This window comes from Salmo salar, chromosome 24, assembly GCF_965601325.2.
Source record: "Salmo salar chromosome 24, fSalSal1, whole genome shotgun sequence".
NCBI classification, from domain to species: domain Eukaryota; kingdom Metazoa; phylum Chordata; class Actinopteri; order Salmoniformes; family Salmonidae; genus Salmo; species Salmo salar.
Window position 1 is genome coordinate 31,508,759 of NC_138314.1, and position 22,958 is coordinate 31,531,716.

General features: G+C 43.4%; 1 protein-coding gene across 5 annotated transcripts in view; it reads left to right on the top strand.

Annotated features, from left to right (window-relative positions):
• The first annotated feature begins 2,909 nt into the window (after nucleotides 1–2,909).
• agtpbp1 (ATP/GTP binding carboxypeptidase 1) overlaps nucleotides 2,910–22,958 on the top strand; it is a 41,822-nt gene continuing 21,773 nt past the window's right edge. Inside the window, exons 1-10 of one of the 5 annotated variants that reach the window (XM_014172170.3) lie at nucleotides 2,910–3,102; nucleotides 4,083–4,145; nucleotides 5,198–5,328; nucleotides 17,115–17,179; nucleotides 19,576–19,639; nucleotides 20,149–20,295; nucleotides 20,402–20,533; nucleotides 20,865–20,958; nucleotides 22,313–22,350; nucleotides 22,588–22,790. In XM_014172170.3, coding sequence (XP_014027645.1) covers nucleotides 4,093–4,145; nucleotides 5,198–5,328; nucleotides 17,115–17,179; nucleotides 19,576–19,639; nucleotides 20,149–20,295; nucleotides 20,402–20,533; nucleotides 20,865–20,958; nucleotides 22,313–22,350; nucleotides 22,588–22,790 — 927 coding nt within the window. In that variant the 5' untranslated portion in view covers nucleotides 2,910–3,102; nucleotides 4,083–4,092. Of the gene's footprint in view, nucleotides 3,103–4,082; nucleotides 4,146–5,197; nucleotides 5,329–11,219; nucleotides 11,353–17,114; nucleotides 17,180–19,575; nucleotides 19,640–20,148; nucleotides 20,296–20,401; nucleotides 20,534–20,864; nucleotides 20,959–22,312; nucleotides 22,351–22,587; nucleotides 22,791–22,958 lie in introns of those variants that run through there. The other 4 variants (XM_014172168.3, XM_014172163.3, XM_014172167.3 and 1 more) reach the window with 4 other exon arrangements.

The following is a 22,958-nucleotide window of genomic DNA, read 5'->3' on the forward strand; positions in this document are numbered from 1 at the left end:
ACATTCGAAACGCCCCACTACATATTCTGAATCCTTGCTTCTGTATGACATCTAGCCTTTCCAATGAGGTCCGGGCTGCCGAACCATACGCTATACTGCCATAGTCTATTACAGATCGGATCAATGAGGAACACCCAACCCACCACTCCTTCCCTGTCAGACAGCCATCACGTTTAGCACCTTCTTACATTTTCCCACAACTCTCTCAATGTGTTGTGCTCAGGTTAGTCTAGTGTCAAAGTATACCTCAAGGAACCTGGGTATACTCCAAGTTTTTCCCATATAACCTCATCTCCCACCGTCCTCCTGGTAAAGAACACTGAGTTTTCTCTACAGGGAACCTGAATCTCCACATTAATGCCCACCACTCTACCTCATCAATTGCTTCCTGTAGCTTCCTGACTTTGTATGGCACATTTATTTTTATTTAACTAGGAAAGTCAGTTAAGAACAATTTCTTATTTACAATGACGGCCTACCGGGGAACAGTGGGTTAACTGCCTTGTTCAGGGGCAGAACGACGTATTTTTACCTCGTCAGCTCAGGGATTCAATCCAGCAACCTTTCGGTTACTAGCTCAACGTTCTAACCACTAGGCTACCTGCCGCCCAGGAGGAGGATTGAGAACAACAGATCACGCTCCCCTGTGGTGTACCGTTATCCTCCAGGTAGCTGCCTGATAGAGACTTCCCCACCCTCAGCTGGATAGACCTTCCAAACAGCAAATCCTTTATCTAGTTTTACGTTCTTCCTGCCCCAATAATATCAAGCTTGATTAACAACCCCTCCTTCCACATCATATACCTTCTCCACATCAAAAAAGACAGCTCTGCTTCTAAACAGAGCACTGGGTCCATAGTTCCCCTACCCTTCCTAAAGCCACTCTGATGTGGCAATACTAGCCCCCTGCTCTCCAGGAAGTAAGTTAGCCTCTCCGTAATCATATGTTCCATAACCTTACATAGAGTTGAAGTGGGAAGTTTACATACACCTTAGCCAAATACATTTGAACTCAGTTTTCACAATTCCTGACATTTAATCCTAGTAAAAATTCCATGTCTTAGGTCAGTTAGGATCACCACTTTATTTTAAGAATGTGAAATGTCAGAATAATAGTAGAGGGAATTATTTATTTCAGCTTTTATTTCTTTCATCACATTCCCAGTGGGTCAGAAGTTTACATACACTCAATTAGTATTTGGTAGCATTGCCTTTAAATTGTTTAACTTGCGTCAGACGTTTTGGGTAGCCTTCTACAAGCTTCTCACAATAAGTTGGGTGAATTTTGGCCCATTCTTCCTGACAGAGCTGGTGTAACTGAGTCGGGTTTGTAGGCCTACTTGCTCACAAATGCTTTTTCAGTTCTTCCCACAAATGTTCTATAGGATGAGGTCAGGGATTTGTGATGGCCACTCCAATACCTTGACTTTGTTGTCCTTAAGCCATTTTGCCACAACTTTGGAAGTATGTTTGGGGTCATTGTTCATTTGGAAGACCCATTTGCGACCAAGCTTTAACTTCCTGACTGATGTCTTGAGATGTTGCTTCAATATTTTCACAATTTTCTTTCCACATGATGCTATCTATTTTGTGAAGTGCACCAGTCCCTCCTGCAGCAAAGCACCCCACAACATGATGCTGCCACCCTCGTGCTTCATGGCTGGGATGATGTTCTTCGGCTTGCAAGCCTCCCCCTTTTTCCTCCAAACATAATGATGGTCATTATGGCCAAACAGTTTTATTTTGTTTCATCAGACCAGAGGACATTTGTCAAAAAAGTACAATCTTTGTCCCCGTGTGCAGTTGCAAACCGTAGTGGCTTCTTCCTTGCTGAGCGACTTTCCAGGTTATGTTGATATAGGACTTGTTTTACTGTGGATATAGATACTGTTGTACATGTTTCCTCCAGCATCTTCACAAGGTCCTTTGCTGTTGTTCTGGGATTGATTTGCACTTTTCACACCAAAGTACGTTAATCTCTAGGAGACAGAACACGTCTCCTTCCTGAGTGATATGACGGCTGTGTGGTCCCATGGTATTTATACTTGCGTACTATTGTTTGCACAGATGAACGTGGTACCTTCAGGCGTTTGGAAATTGCTCCCATGCATGAACCAGACTTGTGGAGGTCTCCATTTTTCTTGGCTGATTTCTTTTGATTTTCCCATGATGTCAAGCACAGAGACACTGTGTTTGAAGGTAGGCCTTGAAATACATCCACAGGTACACCTACAATTGACTCAAATGATGTCAATTAGCCTATCAGAAGCTTCTAAAGCCATGACATCATTTTCTGGAATTTTCCAAGCTGTTTAAAAGTATAAATCAGGTTATATCCATGATGAATCCTCTATCTATATGACAACAGGCACAACCTGATATAAAGTAGTTTTTTCCCCGAATTTGCCGAAATGACACCTGCGTCCACTTAAATCAGTGCATTCATTTGGCCCAGCATCGTCCGGGTTTGGCGGTATTGTAAATACGAATTTAAATTTGTTCCTACCTGACTTCCCTAGTTAAAAAAATAATAATAATTTGGCAAAGTACATGCTAAATCAGGTTATATCCATGATGAATCCTCTATCTCTATGACAACAGGCACAACCTGATATAAAGTAGTTTTTTCCCCGAATTTGCCGAAATGACACCTGCGTCCACTTATATCAGTACAATACGAAATTTATATTCGATCAAATAAGCCTCATGTAGCAAATTAGAAATACAATTTTTTAACCAAATTCGACACTATAATTAACCTCCATACAACATTTCCTCACTTCGTTGTCTTATTTTCGTGGACAGATTTTAAACGAGTAAAACTTCTCGATTTGCCTCTTTCTCTCTGGTAGGATTCTGTGTTTTCACACGGGTCGGTGATACAATTAAAACTAGTTTGAAAATTCGAACATATATTTTATGGAAAATATATGTATGTTTCTGAACAATGCATCATGCTGCCTTGTTCCCAAGTCAAGGTCCGGACCCTAATTTCTCCAACCGAGTAGGGGGTTTGTATCATAACGTCGGGGCTTTTCAGGCAACACAAATACGTCTATGGATTGGCTCGTCCTAATGGGACAACAATTCCTTTCAATATAGGTTTGGAAAATATATTTGTTTTAAGTATTTTGCATGGCTCGTACATGTCCCTGTCATTGTTTACAAATGTATGTCTAGCTAGGTAGCCAAATTAGCAGGAATGTTAAGTTATCTAGCTACGTTAACGTCAGCTAGCAAACTGAATGGACACTGACTGAGCAGGTGCAATGTGGGCTGTGAAGTCCTTAGCTCGCCAGCCAGTCATCTCGTAAACCAGTCAGTCACTGCTAGTTAGCTGTCTAGATGATTTCACCGTTGTGCTAACTCTAGTTCTGTTGTTGTCAATGAAGATCTGCAACACACTTGACAGATGGGCAGCCTGGCCAGATTACACTGTTCAGCTTGATTAGGCCCTTCTAGCTACATCAGTTGGGTCAAGTTAGCTAGCTAGATAGCTGGGCTAACAACAACAAGCATGCATTGTATCGGCTGTACATGTAGTCCCACTAGTTACATCCTTGTAATAAAATTATGGCCTCCAATTTCATATCCAGGAATAGTGCATGGATAGGCTACACACTTGTTAAAATCATCAATGACATAATGAATGGTAATAACTCATTAATGACACCGGTCAAGTACTGTATCTACACACGTCTACACTCTCGTCTTGTATCTCTTTACTAGTGTATTTCTCCTGTTGGCTTGTCATGCTTTTGTACTGATTAAGTGTCTTAATTATATAGTCAGGGCTGTTTTGTTGCCTGACACTGGAGCCATTTAACTCTACTGGACACCCTTTGTTTTGGTTAAACAAGTTGAGCTGGATAGAGCAAAACTGGCCCTATTTTGTTACATTGCATATACCGGTATGGGTTGTTCATTCATGGTCATCTCTCTATGTTGCTGATCTCATCTTGCCACAGCACAGCGAGAGAGAATAGAAAGGATAGGCTGATTTCCAGGGGTGAACACACAAGTCTGAAACTGGGAATGACACCTGAGTTGCATTGCTGATCCTTGCGTTTCTTTACTTGCAGTTGATGTGAAATGTTGACGTGTGAGGAAAAAATGAATAAGCACAAAATGACCACTGAGAAAGGGTGAGTAACCACTGTCTTGAACACGTGCGCCAGGTTCTTTCGTGTGTGTGTGTGTGTGTGTGTGTGTGTGTGTGTGTGTGTGTGTGTGTGTGTGTGTGTGTGTGTGTGTGTGTGTGTGTGTGTGAGAGATACGTATGTGTGTGAACACAACTGTTTCTGCCAGATTCTCTTAGTCTCTCTCACACATTGCACCTTGCCCTCATATGCTACATTCTTGTTTGCTCTATGTCTTGTGACACTGTAAGGTCAGTCTTAGGACAGCAACACCACAGATCATAAAAACCTGCTAGGGCCTGTCATGATGCCATCTTGACCCTAGCTATTGTGTTGGGTTCCTCTGTCAAACATTACTGTTTGGGGTCAATCACTTTTTGGGGCCTTGTAATAACTAGCCTATTGTCACTATAGCCTTAGTCTTGCGTCACCAGACACTGAGGCAGAAGCTAGCCTATTTTTGCTTCTCCACCTGTAATCATTAGCTTTTTTCCCTATAGTAAGAAGGCCTAACATTTCAATGGCAAAGCACAATTTCTAGGCTACATTTTGATAAGCTATGAACTCTGAAAACAGCCATAATGTTTACCCTCTTGTAAGGCCTTGGTAGAATGTTTGACTCTGGAGTGTGAATGTTTGTTCTCTTTAGCCTAACTAATGTGTCTGTGAGTGTGTTAGTAATGCATCAAGGTATATGTATGCACATGTGTATTTTTGCTTTGGTAGATTTGTTTGGGCAGTATCTCACTCCATCTCCCTCTCACTGTATTTTGGTCTGTGAGGTTCTCTCTTTTTTCTCTGTCTGTGTGAATCTCTACATCGGTCTTTATAAGGTCATATGAGAGACATTGGGTCTATTTCTACATTTTGATTCTCTCTCCCATGGCTGTTGTCATTCCAAAGTGACCTTTGACCTCACTGCCCCTTATGAGCTTAATATAACCATAGAGCAGGGTCATGTTCATTAGGGTGTACTACGGAAAATATTTGCTTTATGAGAGCATGGGCTGATCATGTCTGGCTATGTGTCAAGTATTAAACCTCTCTCTCTCTCCCAGTGTTCCCAGTAACTCCAGGGTGCTGATGTTGTTTGGCCAGCTGGAGAAGATGAACAGGGAGTCCATGCTGGTGGACCCTGAGACCGCCAGGCAGATCACTGCCAAGATCCTTCACCTCATACAGACTCAAGGTGAGAAGAGTTTTAGCCTACTGTATACTACCCCTTTCACACTCACTGAGCCTAGCTGACCAAGCTAGCCTGTTACTCATTGACCATATAGTTGCTGAAACCATGCCATAAAGGCCAATTGGAAAATAATATCCTATATTAGAGTCAGCAAACTGTAAAACTTCCATTAAACGCTGAGTCTCCAACAAGTGCCTGTTTCTTGTAATAGCTGGGTATAATTTCACATTTGAGCAAATATACGCTGGCCTCTAATAAACGCTTGTTCAAAAAAAGTATAATTAAGCTGCACACATTTTGCCAGTCTACTCTGGTGGAATTTGACAGCATCTCTAGCTCACACTGAATGATTGCTGGCAATACAGCCTGATAATAGCTGCACCCTATTATATTTGTATCACAGACATGTCTGATCATACCTGTATCGCATGTCTTTGTGGAACCACTCAAACAAGTCAAGTTGAGGCACTTGTGCTACAGATGTAGGATCTTAATTTGATCACCCTGTTGTAGTATAACTTTCCTGCAATGCAGGACATTTTAAAGTTGTAATGTATTTGAGGCTTCAGACTTGATTTTCCCAAATGAAAAATGTATCAACCCCTACAAAAATGTTCATTTAATTATAATCCAAATAATAATTCACATTTTCTGTTGCTGCAGGATTATTTCCCTGCTGTAGCAAACTGGCTGAAATTAAGATCCTACATCTGCACCTTTGTGGCTGCATTACACCTGCACCAAATCTCTACCTCACCTGTGTCGCCAAGCCCCAACAACGGCTCATAACAACACTTCAACATTATTTGTATTCTTCTCATGGCTGCACCTCCCTTCAGCTCAAACCCATTACAGTATTACTCTCATTACTTACAGTATTATGCACACATGACGTTCACTCACTCACCCCTGTTATTCCAGCTGGCGCATATAGCATCAACAAAGGTTGTCTTGACCATCTTCTCCTCTGTACCTCAACTCTAGTGCTGATGTTGTTGTAGCTCATTCTCTATGGTTATCCGCCATGTTGTCTTGGGCCTTCCTTCTGGAGTCCATATGCCGTTCATGATTCTTCGGAGACAAGGTATATATATTTAGTCATTTCAGCACTTAGAATAACCTTATAGGCCTGCTCCTAGAACTGTTGTTAGTAAACCGCTCTGGTAGATATTGAGTTTTGTGTTGTTTTGATCTTAAAATTAGTTTGAACATTGTGAAGGTTGTTTGTTGGGCTGGGAATTGCCAGCGACCTGACAATACAATATTATCACGATACTTAGGTGCCGATACGATATGTATTGCGATTTGATAATGTGATTTTATTGCGATTCGATGTTCCAAACATGTTGCTCACCATATGTTGGCTGCAGAAGGACAAGACAGAGAGCCTTGAGAAAGTTTTGAGCAGTCATGGAAATAAAAGTGCTGAAAACAAATTTGCTCCCTATTTAAAAGAAGATTGAGAACAAGCTAGGAAGGAAAAATACTGTTTTGGTGTAGGTACAGCCAACTAGCGCAAAAAGGATATTGCGATATTGTCAATGCGATATATCGTCATCACTAGTCGTTTGTTCTTTGTTGATCCTAGTGCTGGTACACCGTCATGGCAGATGGTGCTCCCTAGGTATGTAAAACTTTGTCAAGTAACTCCAGGTCATTTTTCTTTCTTTTTGTTGTTGCTGTGTTGATGGGCATGACCATTGTCTTGCAGTTAATAACCAGTCTGACTTGCATCTCAGTTCTTTTTGTTGTAGGGTAGTTGTTGGTGAGTTTTGTGGCGTGTGTGTGATAAAACATCCTGGTCATCGGCAAAGTCAAGGTCTTCTGTACTTGAATACAATGTCCATCGTAATTCCTCTTACCTGATCTTGTTTTTTTATTTTTTTATTTAATGATGTTATTTGCCGCATGACCCAGTCTATTTCAAGGTTGAAGAGTAGTGCTGACATCACACATCCCTGACGACCTCCGGACTTTACAGCAAAGCTTGTGTTTGTGTGCGTGAACAATTTTCTGTAGAACTGTTTCATGATGTTCACAATATGGGTAGGATTGCTATAACTTAAGCTCTTCCACAGGCTTTTGTGGTGGATGCTGTCAAAAGCCTTCTGGAAGTCAGTAAAGTTGATGTAGAGCTGACCACACTTACTGTCCTGTCCTGTAGCCTGTCTTTAGCATCTCTGGGTAGATGAGGACGGTGGTCACGTGACAGCCTATAGGATATGTGAATAGGTCAAAAGGTATTTGGGCGGCTAAGTAGATGTTTGGTGACATCAAAGGGTCTGTGTTTCAGTTGGTCAGGGGAGATTTACAAGGGTGAAAGGGGTGTTGGGATGTTAGTGGGTAGATATTTGGGTGGTTGTCCTAGGATGGCATGTTGCATGTCTTTAGTGGTGGAAACATTTTAGCAGAGGGACAGTTAGCTCTGTAACTGGACCCCCCCACCCAGTGAATGCTCAGCTCTCTGCCCCATTGGGAGTGATACCTGACCCCCTCCACCCCTCTTGGACTGCCTTGCTCCCTCACCAACGCCCTTCCCACCCCCCTGCTGGCTCTTACGTCACAGAGAATCTGACATTTGAGGAAAAGCTGTTTCACTCAGTTTATAATTACCCAGCCAGCACCCCTCAGCGAATCTTCCCAGACATACTGCACTGAGGAAGGCCATCGAGTGTGTGCGCACACACACACAGGTCCTGGTTTGAGTGAATAACAAACATTTGCATGTCGTTATGCTGTACAGGGCGACTGCTTCAGAAAAAAGAAAAGCCTTACAACTAATCTGGTGTATCACATCATTCCGAGTGAAGACTGCTGGGTCAGCAGCTGATGGAGAAAGTGAGATCCCGTCACTTCGTTCATTAGTCAGCAATGTGATACTGTTTGGACAAAAAACACATTGGCCTTTTGCTATAGAGATAAATGGCATAGCTAGAAATATAAATGTCAGAGACTCGCATGACACAGCTCTGTTGTGGACACTCACGTCCATATATAGACATCTGTTGCGATGACAAGGGTCAGGGGTGGACCGGTGGTGCGAGGTTTGTGGCGCTAGAGCAAAGTTGAGACTTTGAAAATGGAAACGAGAGAACTGGACGTCAACATTGATTGAAGGTCATTTTAAGATCAGCATTGACACATGGATTGGTTTGTCGTGCCAAGTTGAGTTAGATGTAGAGCACAGGAGGTTGGTGGCACCTTAATGGGGAGGACGGGCTCATGTATAACAGCTGGAGTGGAATGGAATGAAATGCATCACACATGATTTCCATGTGTTGGATGCCATTCTATTCACACCGTTCAAGCCATTATTCTGAGCTGTCCTCCCCTCAGCAGCCTCCACTGATGTAGAGGTCACTTGGCTGGATCAAGTTCTTCATTCTAAGCTCATAGCCACTTAGCAAAACTTGGCTTTCAGCCATTACACCTTTTGTTTTAGATCTGTTTCTTTGAACATGGGCAGCACAGACTTTCCAATGTCTGATGTAGCCAGTAGAAGTCACACTTCAGCACTTTTGGATTAATTCAAGGCCATTACATTATCTATTTGGTTATTGTTGCTCAAATAGGTTTTCAATCGAAAAAACATGATACTGTATGTGTCTATTATGGAAATATAGTATTCTAGAGAGGGAATGCTGTCTCACAGCTATAGTTTCTAGCTGAAATCAGAGCAGCGGTACGTGTTGAAATGTGAGCGTGTCTCTCTTGGTGGGACGTCTCTCTTGCAGTGATAAATCTCTGTGGTCCTGACTCCTGCACGCACGGCAGGCTACAGCTCGGCCTCCAGCCACACCCTGACACGGTCAGCCCCACTTGGGAGACATCCAGACCTGTTTCACACAGTCATCATTAGGGCATAGAATTGTCTGGGACCTCGGTATATGATATAATCATGATAATTTGGTGCCGATATGTATTGCTTTTCTCACAGTTCTATATGTATTGCGATTAGATTGTTTTGTCGTGGAAATTCTAAAGAGAGACTGTAGATTCTTCAAGCAACTTTATAAGATTTGCAAAAATGGAGCAATCAACAATCACATCAAATAGTTCAGAGTTGAAAGCCCAACGAATAAAGTTGGCTCTCTCCTTTTATAGAAAGTACATCCTCTTATCTATGTGACAGTTAGCAGACGTGCAGAAACAGGGCCGGGGAACAGAGTTGTAAGAAATAATTTGGCTCATCTGTGCAGATCAAGATAGCTGATATCGCCACCATTCTCTGTTCCTCCGTACAATTCCCACATAGCTAAATTCCTGCCGATTGTAGACACAGGAGGTCACATACTGTGGTCGCACCCAAATGGCTCATAAATCTGTACGCTCAGATGTATGACAAAGTCACACGAGAAGTTTGTATGAGTAAAAATTACTAACAAATAACAATGGGACAATTATTTAAGTAAAAAAAGAATCCTCCAGTTTCCTCTCAATGTTTTTTTTGCGGGGGGGGGGGTCTGAATTTTTATACAGAAGTACTGAAGGACAGTTCTGGGGACTTTTTAAAAGGACATTCTACTCCAAATGTGATCTTTTGACTAGTTAGCATCCTATTGATTCATTTTATGTCCCAAAAAACTTGCATAAACACAGTCTATATTGTTGGCCTACCTGTTAGACTAACTAGGGGTAACTCGCAACCCGGGGTAATATGCTCCCTGCCTGTACTTCTCACAGAAACCTCTTCATGTCACCGTTTCTTCCCCCAACACTTTCCATTGTTGCCACTACTCTTGCTGAACTAAAAATGTAATCTGTCTCATCACAATTTAAGTCACTCCAAAACAGTCATTTTGAAGTAGGGTGGCATTTTTAACCGAAGATATACTACAATTGACCCATGTTACATTTAGCCCCTCTCCCCTATGCACTCACAGAAAATTGCTGCTCAGTAACATGCTTACCATGCTGCTGATAAAAACTGGGTTTAAAATAGTACAGTTGGAGCATATTTAGGAGTTGAGAAATAAATAAAGTAGGAATGGAAAGCTGGGATCCCCCTCTTTTTAACAAAGGCTGTTTTAAAACGGCAGTTTCCCCGTGATTGCAAGAATTGTTGTGCATTGACTGCACGTTTCCCTCCCTATGGCACTCATAACTTGAATGTGCCTCGAGGAATATTTATCTTGCATAGGTCGGCTTGTTGTTGTGTGTTCTAAGTAAATACTGTAGATTTAAACTAGTCTACTATGGGGTAATCAGATTTTTCTATTCGTGACTCGTTTTGTTTGCTGACAAAGTCAATGTGGACTGTTCAAGCAGAAACATTTGTTCATGTTACATATTTTATAGGCGTGGTGGCAACAATTGTGCCGTGGCGCAGCACCAAAGATAAATGACTGCAGTGGAAACACTGGCGATTTGATACTGTTAATTTTATTGCAATTTGATGTTCCAAAGATATTTCTCTCTATATGTCTGCTGCCGAGAGACGCGTCACTTATTTCCATAATCAGTCAGGGAAATAAGTGCTGAAAACATGTTGGCTTGCTATTTTAAAAAGATGGAGAACAAGCTATAGGATGAAAAATAAGTGTTTTTGCACAGGTACAGCCGATTAACGCTACCTAGCAAAAACGAAATACATTTGCAGTCAAAGTATCGACGTAATATCGTCCAAAATAATATTGTGATATGGAACTGTATCCATCGGGGGGGGGGGGAGCGAGATAAAAGGACAACTGCCTCCTATCTATCCATGCCTGGGTATTGTGCTCGCTGTCTGCATGGCTGGAACGCAGTCTGGTCTGCCTGTCTGTCGGTCTGAGCTTGAATGCTGAGTAGGTAGAGTGGATTCTGGGTAGTGTAGTAGCCTTCTAGGTCTAAACTTTTTGAGTGCACGTGCAGGAGGAGGTGCTAAGAGCTGTATTCTATCCTGGTCTGGTGGTTGGGCTTGGGGGCGGTTAGCGTCAGTGTACTCCTGGCTGTTTGGGAGGATCCTACCTCTGGAGAAGATGGAATATAGATACACCGAGAGATCTAGCCGCTTGGAGGAGCCCGCAGAGCGATCCACCTCCCCAGGTAAGAAATGGGACTGAGACTGGGGGACGAGGAAGAAAAGTACTACCGTTCTGCAGCCCCCTGTAGTGCAGAACACCATTAGATCTACCACAGCTACTGTAGCTACTGCTTTGAGCAATTTGTGCAGCTAGGCTACTGTTCAATGGGACGAAGGTTTCTATAGAATATGCAAATCTTGTATTTGCACAAAATAAAATCACTACTCTGTTAATAAAATAAAGTTGTGAAAAGTTGAACCGATTTCTGAAGTGTTTACGGTTCACCTTGCCAGCCAATAATTCAGTGTAAACCCCACTGTATTCTATTATCCTGTAGATTACTTCAATAACCAATAAAACCCTTGTATTGGTTATTTCTTGTGTAGATAACACAACATGAATACCATAATACTGGATAGGTAGTGCCCATAATAGAGTTCATTACTATCCTATTACAAGACTGTTACAGTAAAGCCATTGGAACGTCAGTCATCACATCAATAGTAACATTTGATTTGAACCATTAAGGTATTTGCATTCTTATTTTGTTTTGGTTTTCAGGATCAGCTGTGAGCTGTTGTTTTTGTTTTCGAAGAGCTTTAAAAAGTCTAGTATGACAGAAATGTTTTTAGAGGTCATTTGTTCGCATAGCCACTGACTGTTGAAGTGTGTGTGTGCGCTGGGGCAAAGATGAGAGACTGGACCGGGTCTTGTGAAGTTGAATTATGCACCAGGGCGTCTGTGTGGGTGCACTTCTGGTCTGTGTATGCACATGTTTGAGCTCGTTGGCTGCCCCAGTGCTGAAACCTGATTTGTGACGTGTGCTTTATTTATGAGCCTATAAATCAGAGGGGCTGTTTCACACTTTTCATCTCCATATTCCCATTCATCCTGGTGTTCATAAGGTCCGCTCCATCAACCATTTATTGGTCCGGGTGGTGTGACTCTATTTGATGGGATATGAGCTGCCCTGGGTGCTGTTGACTGAGTTTTATAGGCCTTATTTTGTTTGCGTTCCTGGACTTTCTGTTGGTTTCTACACCGGAGGGTATACATTGGGGCACACAAATTAGTTTTAGTTAGTGTTTTGAGTTTGTGCTCCGTTGGTTTTTTTTTGTGTGTGAGTGTGAGTGAGTGTGAGTGGTGGAGTGTGAGGTGAGTGAGAGTGTGAGTGTGAGAGTGAGAGTGAGAGTGTGAGTGAGTGACCGACCCCGCTAGTATTTTTACAAATTGTTGAGGAGCCGTCACGGAAAGGTTGCTGGAGTTTCTTGTCCATCCGTGGGGTTAGTGTTTCAGAGAGAATCTATGGCAGGCAGAGGCATAGGTTTGACTTCAACCCATCATTGGGGAGGAAAATGTTGCTTATTTTGTTACGTTACAGCCTTATTCTAAAATAGATTAAATTCATATTTTTCCTCATCAATCTACACACAATACCCCATAATGACAAAGCGAAAACAGGTTTACATTTTTTTTAAAGATACCTTGTTTACATAAGTATTCAGACCCTTTGCTATTGAGACTCGAAATTGAGCATCGGTGCATCCTGTTTCCATTGATCATCCTTGAAATGTTTCTACAACTTGATTTGAGTCCACCTGTGGACGAGGCACAGAACTGGGGAAGGGTACCAAAAAATGTCTGCAGCATTGAAGGTCCCCAAGCACACAGTGTCCTGCCATCATTCTTAAATGTAAGAAGTTTGGAACCACCAAGACTCTTCCTAGAGCTGGCCGCTTCCCCAAACTGAGCAATCGGGGGAGATGGGCCTTCGTCAGGGAGGTGACCAAGAACCCAATGGTCACTCTGACAGAGCTCCTCTGTGGAGATGGGAGAACCTTCTAGAAGGACAACCATCCCTGCAGCACTCCACCATGCAGCACTCCACCAATCAGGCCTTTATGATAGAGTGGCCAGACGGAAGCCACTCCTCAGTAAAAGGCACATGACAGCCCGCTTGGAGTTTGCCCAAATCAAAGTTTATTTGTCACATGCGCCGAATACAACAACCTTACAATGAAATGCTTACTAACCAACAGTGCAAGTAAAAAATAGGTATTAGGTGAACAATAGATACGTAAGGAAATAAAAAACAACAGTAAAAAGACAGTGAATAATAACAGTAGCGAGGCTATATACAGTAGCGAGGCTATGTACAGGCACCGGTTGGTCGGGCTAATTGAGATAGTATGTACATGCAGGTAATGGTTAAAGTGACTATGCATATATGATAAACAGAGAGTAGCAGTAGCGTAAAAGAGGGATTGGTGGGTGGCGGGACACAATGCAGATAGTCTGGGTAACCAATGTGTTGGGGCACCGGTTAGTCGGACTAATTTATGTAGTATGTACATGAATGTATAGTTAGTGACTATGCATATATGATAAACAGAGATTAGCAGCAGTGTAAAGAGGGGTTGGGGGGGACACACACACAATGCAAATAGTCCAGGTAGACATTTGATTACCTGTTCAGGAGTCTTATGGCTTGCGGGTAAAAGCTGTTGAGAAGCCTTTTGGTAATAGACTTGGCGCTCCGGTACCGCTTGCCATGCGGTAGTAGAAAGAACAGTCTATTACTGGGGTGGGTGGGGTCTTTGACAATGTTTAGGGCTTTCCTCTGACACCGCCTGGTGTAGAGGTCCTGAATAGTAGGCAGCTTAGCCCCAGTGATGTACTGGGCTGTACGCACTGTAGAACCTTTTGAGGATCTGAGGACCGATGCCAAATCTTTTTAGTTTCCCGAGGGGGAATAGGCTTTGTCGTACCCTCTTTACGACTGTCTTGGTGCGTTTGGACCATTCTAGTTTGTTGGTGATGTGGACACCAAGGAACTTGAAGCTCTCAACCTGCTCCACTACAGCCCCGTCGATGAGAATGGGGGCGTGCTCGGTCCTCGTTTTCCTGTAGTCCACAATCATCTCCTTAGTCATGGTTACGTTGAGGGATAGGTTGTTATTCTGGCACCGCCAGGTCTCTGACCACCTCCCTATAGGCTGTCTCGTCGTTGTTGGTGATCAGGCCTACCACTGCAGACGACACAACAAACTTAATGATGGTGTTGGAGTCGTGCCTGGCCATTTAGTCGTGTGGGGACTGAGCACGCACCCCTGAGGGGCTCCAGTGTTGAGGATCAGTGTGGCAGATGTGTTGCTACCTACCCTCATCACCTGGGGGCGGCCCGCCAGGAAGTCCAGAATCCAGTTGCAGAGGGAGGTATTTAGTCCCAGGATCCTTAGCTTAGTGATGAGCTTTGAGGGTACTATGGTGTTGAACGCTGAGCTGTAGTCAATGAATAGCATTCTCACGTAGGTGTTCCTTTTGTGCAGGTGGGAAAGGGCAGTGTGGAGTGCAGTAGAGATTGCGTCATCTGTGGATCTGTTTGGGCGGTATGCAAATTGGAGTGGGTCTAGGGTTTCTGGGATAATGGTGTTGATGTGAGCCATTACCAGCATTTCAAAGCACTTCATGGCTACGGACATGAGTGCTACGGGTCTGTAGTCATTTAGGCAGGTTGCCTTAGTGTTCTTGGGCCCAGGGACTATGGTGGTCTGATTGAAACATGTTTGTATTAAAGACTCAATCAGGGACATGTTGAAAATGTCAGTGAAGACACCAGCCAGTTGGTCAACACATGCCCGGAGCACACGTCCTGGTAATCCGTCTGGCCCCGCGGCCTTGTGAACGTTGAACCTGTTTAAAGGTCTTACTCACGTCGGCTACTGAGAGCGTAATCACACAGTTGTCCGGAACAGCTGATGCTCTCATGCATGCCTCAGTGTTGCTTTCCTCGAAGCGAGCATAGAAGTGATTTAGCTCGTCTGGTAGGCTCGTGTCACTGGGCAGCTCACGGCTGTGCTTCCCTTTGTAGTCTAATAGTTTGCAAGCCCTGCCACATAAGACGAGCGCCAGAGCTGGTGTAGTACGATTCAATCTTATCCCTGTATTGGCGCTTTGCCTGTTTGATGGTTTGTCGGAGGGTTTAGCAGCATATCTTATAAGCTTCCGGGTTAGAGTCCCGCACCTTGAAAGCTGCAGCTCTACCCTTTAGCTCAGTGCGAATGTTGTCTGTAACCATGGCTTCTGGTTGGGGTATGTACGTACAGTCACTGTGGGGATGGCATCCTCAATGCACTTATTGATAAAGCCACTGATTGATGGGGTGTACTCCTCAATGCAATCTGAAGAATCCTGGAACATGTTCCAGTCTGTGATAGCAAAACAGTCCTGTAGTTTAGCATCTGCTTCATCTGACCACTTTTTTATAGACCGAGTCACTGGTGCTTCCTGCTTTAATTTTTGCTTGTAAGTAGTAATCAGGAGGATGGAATTGTGGTCAGATTTACCAAATGGAGGGTGAGGGAGAGCTTTGTACGCATCTCTGTGTGTGGAGTACAGGTGATCTAGATTTTTTTCCCCCTCTGGTTTAACATTTAACAGAAATTTGGTAAAACTGATTTAAGTTTCCCTGCATTAAATTCCCCGGCCACTAGGAGCGCCGCCTCTGGGTGAGCGGTTTGCTTATTTCCTTATACAGCTGACTGAGTACGGTCTTAGTGCCAGCATCCGTCTGTGGTGGTAAATAAACAGCCACGAAAAGTATAGATGAAAACTCAATTGGCAAATAGTGTGGTCTACAGTTTATCATAAGATACTCTACTTCAGGCGAGAAAAATCGAGAGACTTCCTTAGATTTCGTGCACTAGGTGTTTACAAATATGCAAATCCCCCCCCCCCCCCCCCCCGTCTTACCAGAGTGTGCAGTTCTATCTAGCCGGTGCAGTGTATATCCTGCTAGCTGAATATCCATGACATCAGCCACGATTCCGTAAAAAAAAAGGCACCTACTTACTCTCAGACCATGACAAACAAGATTCTCTGGTCTGATGAAACCAAGATTGAACTCTTTGGCCTGAATGCGAAGCCTCACGTCTGGAGGAAACCAGGCACCGCTCATCACCTGGCCAATACCATCCCTATGGTGAAGCATGGTGGTGGCAGCAACATGCTGTGGGGATGTTTTTCAGCGGCGGGACTGGGAGACTAGTCAGGATTGAGGGAAAGATGAACAGTGCAAAGTACAGAGGACCTCAGACTAGGGCGAAGGTTCACCTTCCAACAGGACAATGACCCTAAACACACAGCCAATACAATGCAGGAGTGGCTTCAGGACAAGTCTCTGAATGTCTTTGGGTGGACCAGCCAGAGCCTGGAGTTGAACCTGATCGAACATCTCTGGAGAGACCTGAAAATAGTTGTGCATCAATGCTCCCCATCCGACCTGACCAAGCTTGAGAGGATCTGCAGAGAAGAATGGGAGAAACTCCCCAAATACAGGTGTGCCAAGCTTGTAGCGTTATACCCAAGAACTTGAGGCTGTAATCGCTGCCTAACGTGCTTCAACAAAGTACTGAGTAAAGGGTCTATTTCAGTTTATTAAAAATATATATATATTTGCACAAATTTCTAAAATCCTGTTCTTGCTTTGACATTATGGGGTCTTGTGTGTAGATTGATGAGGGGGAAAAAACTATTTAATACATTTTAGAATAAGGCTGTAACATAACAAAATGTGAAAAAAGTAAAGGGGTCTGAATAAGGCACCGAAGGCACTGAATGTTGTTTTTTATCTTTGCTTATACACTACTACTACTTGATTAAAAAATTGCATGGTAAAAAGGCCAGCATGATGATGATGATTACTTGTACTACAGTAGCCTATTTGTAAACGCTAACATAGTGGAGGGAAATGTAATGAAACTAAGGTCCCTCTTTGTGTTACAGAGAAGACACGGGAGATCATGTCCAAGGGCTCCAGTGGCATGGAGGTTATCCTGGCGACTTTGGAGGTGAGTTCCCGCCACATTCCACTATAGAGTTAAGTTAGTGCCAAAAATCGAGCTCACGTGTCTCTAATTTAACTCCATATTCTGCTACTGTACAATACCACAACATAATAAGGAGAGGGAATAAGGAGACTAACACATTCATAACAAGGAATATTGTGCTGGCGTTACTATTTTCTTTTCACGTTGCCTTTTTTAGCACTTGTCCAGCAAGTATGATGGCTGCGTAACCAGGCCAGTACTGTACAGCTTGGTTCAGTAGTGTGAAAAGGGTACAACTCACTTATAACAATAACTATCAACTAGGGCAGGGCGGTATGGGTTTTTACTTTACCTTCTATAACGGTATTTGAATGTTTGGTTTGTTAAATGTGATACGCCATGTGTAATGTCAATTTTTATAGTTTATTTCGCTACTTGAGTCATCTCTTTCTCTCTTTGCCACTTTCCACACAGACCTAGCCATGCCCCCTTTCACTCAAGGAGTGCATTTGATGTTTCTCAACCACAAGACACTTGCGTTCAGTCTGCATGGTCAATGCAGCACATGCAACGATGCTGTTTTCACTTCGCTTCTTAATATAAATCCACTAGGGTTATATAATGACACTTAGTTTGTGTTTCTTACATCAGCAAACAGCTAGTTTGTCTTTTCATAGCATGTTTCCCTAAATCTTGTGAGATGCTAATTGATAGCCGCTAATGCTAATAGCTAGCTAATAAATGTACTGAGTAAGAGCAAACGTAGCTAGCTAATACAGCCTGATAATACCAGTGATGGTGTAGACCTAAATCAGCATGTTGTTTGTGCAACAGTATCTTCTAAATCAAAGAGGAATATGCAAAGCAAGAATATGTTTGCTACATGAAGTAGCTAAGAGAAAACATGTAATATAGCCAAAGCTTATAGGGTCCACTAGGAAACACTTATCAACACTTTAGTTCCTACCATGTCACAATAACTCCTCCCTGGCATTTTAATGAATTGTCTCAAACACACTGTATTCAAAGTGCCCACTATTATATTCTAACTATAGAATTAGAATAGTCATTCTATTTCCGTGATTCCAGTAGTTTTGCTGTAATTCACAAGTCAAATCGCAATTGCAACATTTGGTTAAAAATAAGTCCTAGATTATTTACCCATATAGTGCAGCCCTACGTGGCAGTGTGGAAGTTATCTCAATTGAGCAGTGGTGTAAAGTACTTAAGTAGTACTTGAATGTATTTTTTACTTAAGTCAGTTTTTTTGGCATCTGTACTTTACAATTTTTATTTTTTTTTTTACAACTTTTACTTCACTACATTCCTAAAGAAAATACTGTACTTTTTACATGAATTGGACCATTTCCACTGACACCTAAAAGTACTCGTTACATTTTGAATGCTTAGCGGGACAGGAAAATGATCCAATTCACGCACTTGTCAAGAGAACATCCCTGGTCATCTACTGCCTCTGATCTTGAGGACTCACTAAACACAAATGCTTCGTTTGTAAATGATGTCTTAGTATTGGAGTGTGTCCCTGGCTATCTGTCAATAAAAAAACAAGAACATGGTGCCGTCTGGTTTGCTTAATTAAGGAATTTGAAATGATTTATACTTTTACTTTTGATACTTAAGTACATTTTATCAATTATATTTACTTTTGATACTTAAGTTTATTTAAAACTTAATACTTTTAGATATTTACTTAAGTAGTATTTTACTGGGTGACTTTTACTTGAGTCATTTTCTATTAACATGTCTTTACTTTTACTCAAGTATGACAATTGGGTACTTTTTCCATCACTGCAATTGAGAGCAGGAAATGCAGAAATGATAAAAGTGCTGAAATTTGTTTTGGTTGAAGTTGAATTGAACAGTATAAAACAATCAGAATAGAGAAAGACTCACTTAGAATGTATGTGTTGCCACCCTAGGATTACTCACTACTCATAAAGCACATGTACAACTTGTATTATTCAAAAACAAAAAATACCGTCATACCGTCCAATTTCTTTGAAAATACCATGATATAATATTTTGGCCATATCACCCAGCCCTACTATCAACGTCATGGTATCCTAAAAGTATTGGAAATAATTGTCCTTCCGAGATGCAGTTTACATAGCACACACTTGGTTTTGCCAATGGCTTTTAAATCTCCCTGTCTAGTTATATCTCCCTATGTCTTTATATACCACTTGATGACAGATGAATTTATGAGTTGGGGAAAAGCCCTTCCTATTTGTAGAGACTGAAACCTCCAGTGAGAAGGTTTGTGTGTATGCGTAGATTTGGTGGTGTGTGCATGAATGGCTGTGTGTCTGTCTGTGTGCATGTACGAATGTGTTTGTCCATGCTCACGTGTTATTGAGTGTGTTGGTAATACCCAGCATGCTCTCTGTTTTTGATAGAACACACAGGATCTGCAAACTATCCTGAACATTTTGTACATTCTGAATGAGCTGTTAACCGTGGGTAAGTGGTAACCGCTCTGTAATTGGATAATGGGGGCAAACGGTGTTCTGTTTGAGTGTCCTGCTCTCTGATTTGACAAGTGCCAATTGTCTTGGGTGGAAACAGTGCTTTGATTGGGTAGGTTTTGACTGCAGTGCTGAGTTCACGCAGACCATCTGAGAAAATGTACACTCATTTCAACTTGTGTAGATTGTCAGGTTGTAGAAATTGGGAACCTGTGCACACAAAATCTGAGACTGATCAAGAATCTTTCCAAAAAAAAGTTAACAGGATTTTGTTTGTCTTTTTTTCCCCGGTCACACTGCCAGACCAATGGAATCCAGTTGAGATCAGACTAGATTTTCTCACATGGCTTGTGTGAACTCTGCTCAATAACAGCTGAACTGATAGGTTGATTTTGTGGAAATTGATGGGGATCATTTGACTTGTGAAAATTTAAATGGTGATTGATCAATTTGTGGAGGCTGTAGTAATAAGTGTTTGTGTGTGTGTGTCTCTCTCTGTTCCAGGTGGGGGTCGCAGGATTGGTGTGTTTGTGTCCAAGGGTGGCACAGGCATCTTGCTGCAGCTGGTCATCAGTGCCAGTAAAGTGTCTCCCCCTAGTGAGGAGCTCATGCTGCAGCTCCACTCAGTCCTGGCCAAGGTTGGACCAAAAGGTTACCGCTGTACCAGGAGCCCCAACATTGTCATTCAAACTTCTAACATAAACTAAATCCATACCAGTTTTAGCACATACACCCCTTCACGTCTGTCTTTCTCCAGACAGGAAGTTTGGTGTGAAAGCCCGTCTGAACGGAGCTCTGAATGTCACTGTGAACCTGCTCAAACAAAACCTGCAGAACCACAAGCTGCTGCTGCCCTGTCTGCTGGTTCTACGGGTCTACTCCTCCAACAGTGAGTCTGACCTTACATACTGTAGGAATCATACATCTGACTGACAGTTACTAACCCAACCTAATGTTGCCTTAGGAACCATACATCTGACTGACAGTTACTAACCCAACCTAATGTTTCCTTAGGAACCATACATCTGACTGACAGTTACTAACCCAACCTGCTGTTGCCATAGGAACCATACATCTGACAGTTACTAACCCAACCTGCTGTTGCCATAGGAACCATACATCTGACAGTTACTAACCCAGCCTATTGTAGTGTGACTTCAACTACAGCCAACTACTTTCTGGTGGTATTGTTGAGGGCATTGAGGTTTGTCTGCCTTCAGCTGTGAATGCTGTGTCCCTGGGGAAGAATGGAGTGCTGGAGCTCATGTTCAAAATCATTGGACCCTACAGCAAAAAGAACACCAGTCTGCTGAAGTAAGTGGTGTGTGTAGAGGATGAGTGGTGTGTGTATGTGTTGAGGATGAGTGGTGTGTGTAGAGGATGAGTGGTGTGTGTATGTGTTGAGGATGAGTGGTGTGTGTGTGTGTTGAGGATGAGTGGTGTGTGTGTGTGTGTGTTGAGGATGAGTGGTGTGTGTGTGTGTGTGTTGAGGATGAGTGGTGTGTGTGTGTGTGTTGAGGATGAGTGGTGTGTGTGTGTGTGTGTTGAGGATGAGTGGTGTGTGTGTGTGTGTGTTGAGGATGAGTGGTGTGTGTGTGTGTGTTGAGGATGAGTGGTGTGTGTGTGTGTGTTGAGGATGAGTTGTGTGTGTGTTGAGGATGAGTGGTGTGTGTGTGTGTGTGTTGAGGATGAGTGGTGTGTGTGTGTGTGTGTGTGTTGAGGATGAGTGGTGTGTGTGTGTGTGTGTGTGTGTGTTGAGGATGAGTGGTGTGTGTGTGTGTGTGTGTGTTGAGGATGAGTGGTGTGTGTATGTGTTGAGGATGAGTGGTGTGTGTGTGTGTTGAGGGAGGGGGGGGGTGGGAGGTGGTGTGTGTGTGTGTTGAGGATGAGTGGTGTGTGTGTGTGTTGAGGATGAGTGGTGTGTGTGTGTGTTGAGGATGAGGGGTGGTGTGTGTGTGTGTTGAGGATGAGTGGTGTGTGTGTGTGTGTGTGTTGAGGATGAGTGGTGTGTGTGTGTGTGTGTGGGTGAGGGTGGGTGGTGTGTGTGTGTGTGTGTGTGTGAGGATGAGGGGGGGTGGTGTGTGTGTGTGTGTGTGTGTGTGTGTGTGTTGAGGATGAGGGGGGGGGGGTGGGTGGTGGTGTGTGTGGTGTGTGTGGGTGGTGGTGTGTGTGTGTGTGTGTGTGTTGAGGATGAGTGGTGTGTGTGTGTGTGTGTTGAGGATGAGTGGTGTGTGTGTGTGTGTGTTGAGGATGAGTGGTGTGTGTGCGTGTGTGTTGAGGATGAGTGGTGTGTGTGTGTGTGTGTTGAGGATGAGTGGTGTGTGTGTGTGTGTGTTGAGGATGAGTGGTGTGTGTGTGTGTGTGTTGAGGATGAGTGGTGTGTGTGTGTGTGTGTTGAGGATGAGTGGTGTGTGTGTGTGTGTGTTGAGGATGAGTGGTGTGTGTGTGTGTGTGTTGAGGATGAGTGGTGTGTGTGTGTGTGTGTTGAGGATGAGTGGTGTGTGTGTGTGTGTGTTGAGGATGAGTGGTGTGTGTGTGTGTGTGTTGAGGATGAGTGGTGTGTGTGTGTGTGTGTTGAGGATGAGTGGTGTGTGTGTGTGTGTTGAGGATGAGTGGTGTGTGTGCTGCTGTTTTTGACACTTTTCTCTGGCTGTCTTTTACTCAACAGAGTATCCCTGGACACACTGGGGGCCCTGCTCAAATCCAGTAAGTGTCTCTCTCTCTTCCCCCGCTCTCACGCTCTGCAGTGTTTAGGACAATGTCCTGTCATGGTTCTTCAATAACAGTGCTATTGTCAGTGGCTATTATCAACCAGTCTCTCTCTCTCCCTCCCTCTCCCCTTCTCTCCCCCTCCCTCCCCCTCTCTCCTTACATCCTTCCCTCACTCACATCCTCACTCCTTCTCTCCATTCCTCCCTTCCTCCCTCCCTCTCCATTCCTCAGAGACGAACGCCCAGCGGGCGGTGGTCCATGTTCCCGTCCTGCTGTACATCTATCAGGATTGGCACCGCAACGATACGCGCCACCGCCACATACTCATCCGCAAGGGCATCCTGGGCTGCCTGAAGAACATCACCAACATCAAGCTGGGCCGCAAGGCCTTCATCGACGCTGACGGGATGAGGATCCTCTACAACACCTCCACTGTGAGTAGGGTGACAACATTACCAAAACCTGAGCCGTCTCAGCCACCCTCTATGTTCCTAGCTTTATCCCCAATGCTGACTTCAACACCCCCACCTTGAGTCTCAGCTTTTACATTACACCAACACGGATGATTATGGTGGTGATGATGGTAAATATTAATGTTGGCG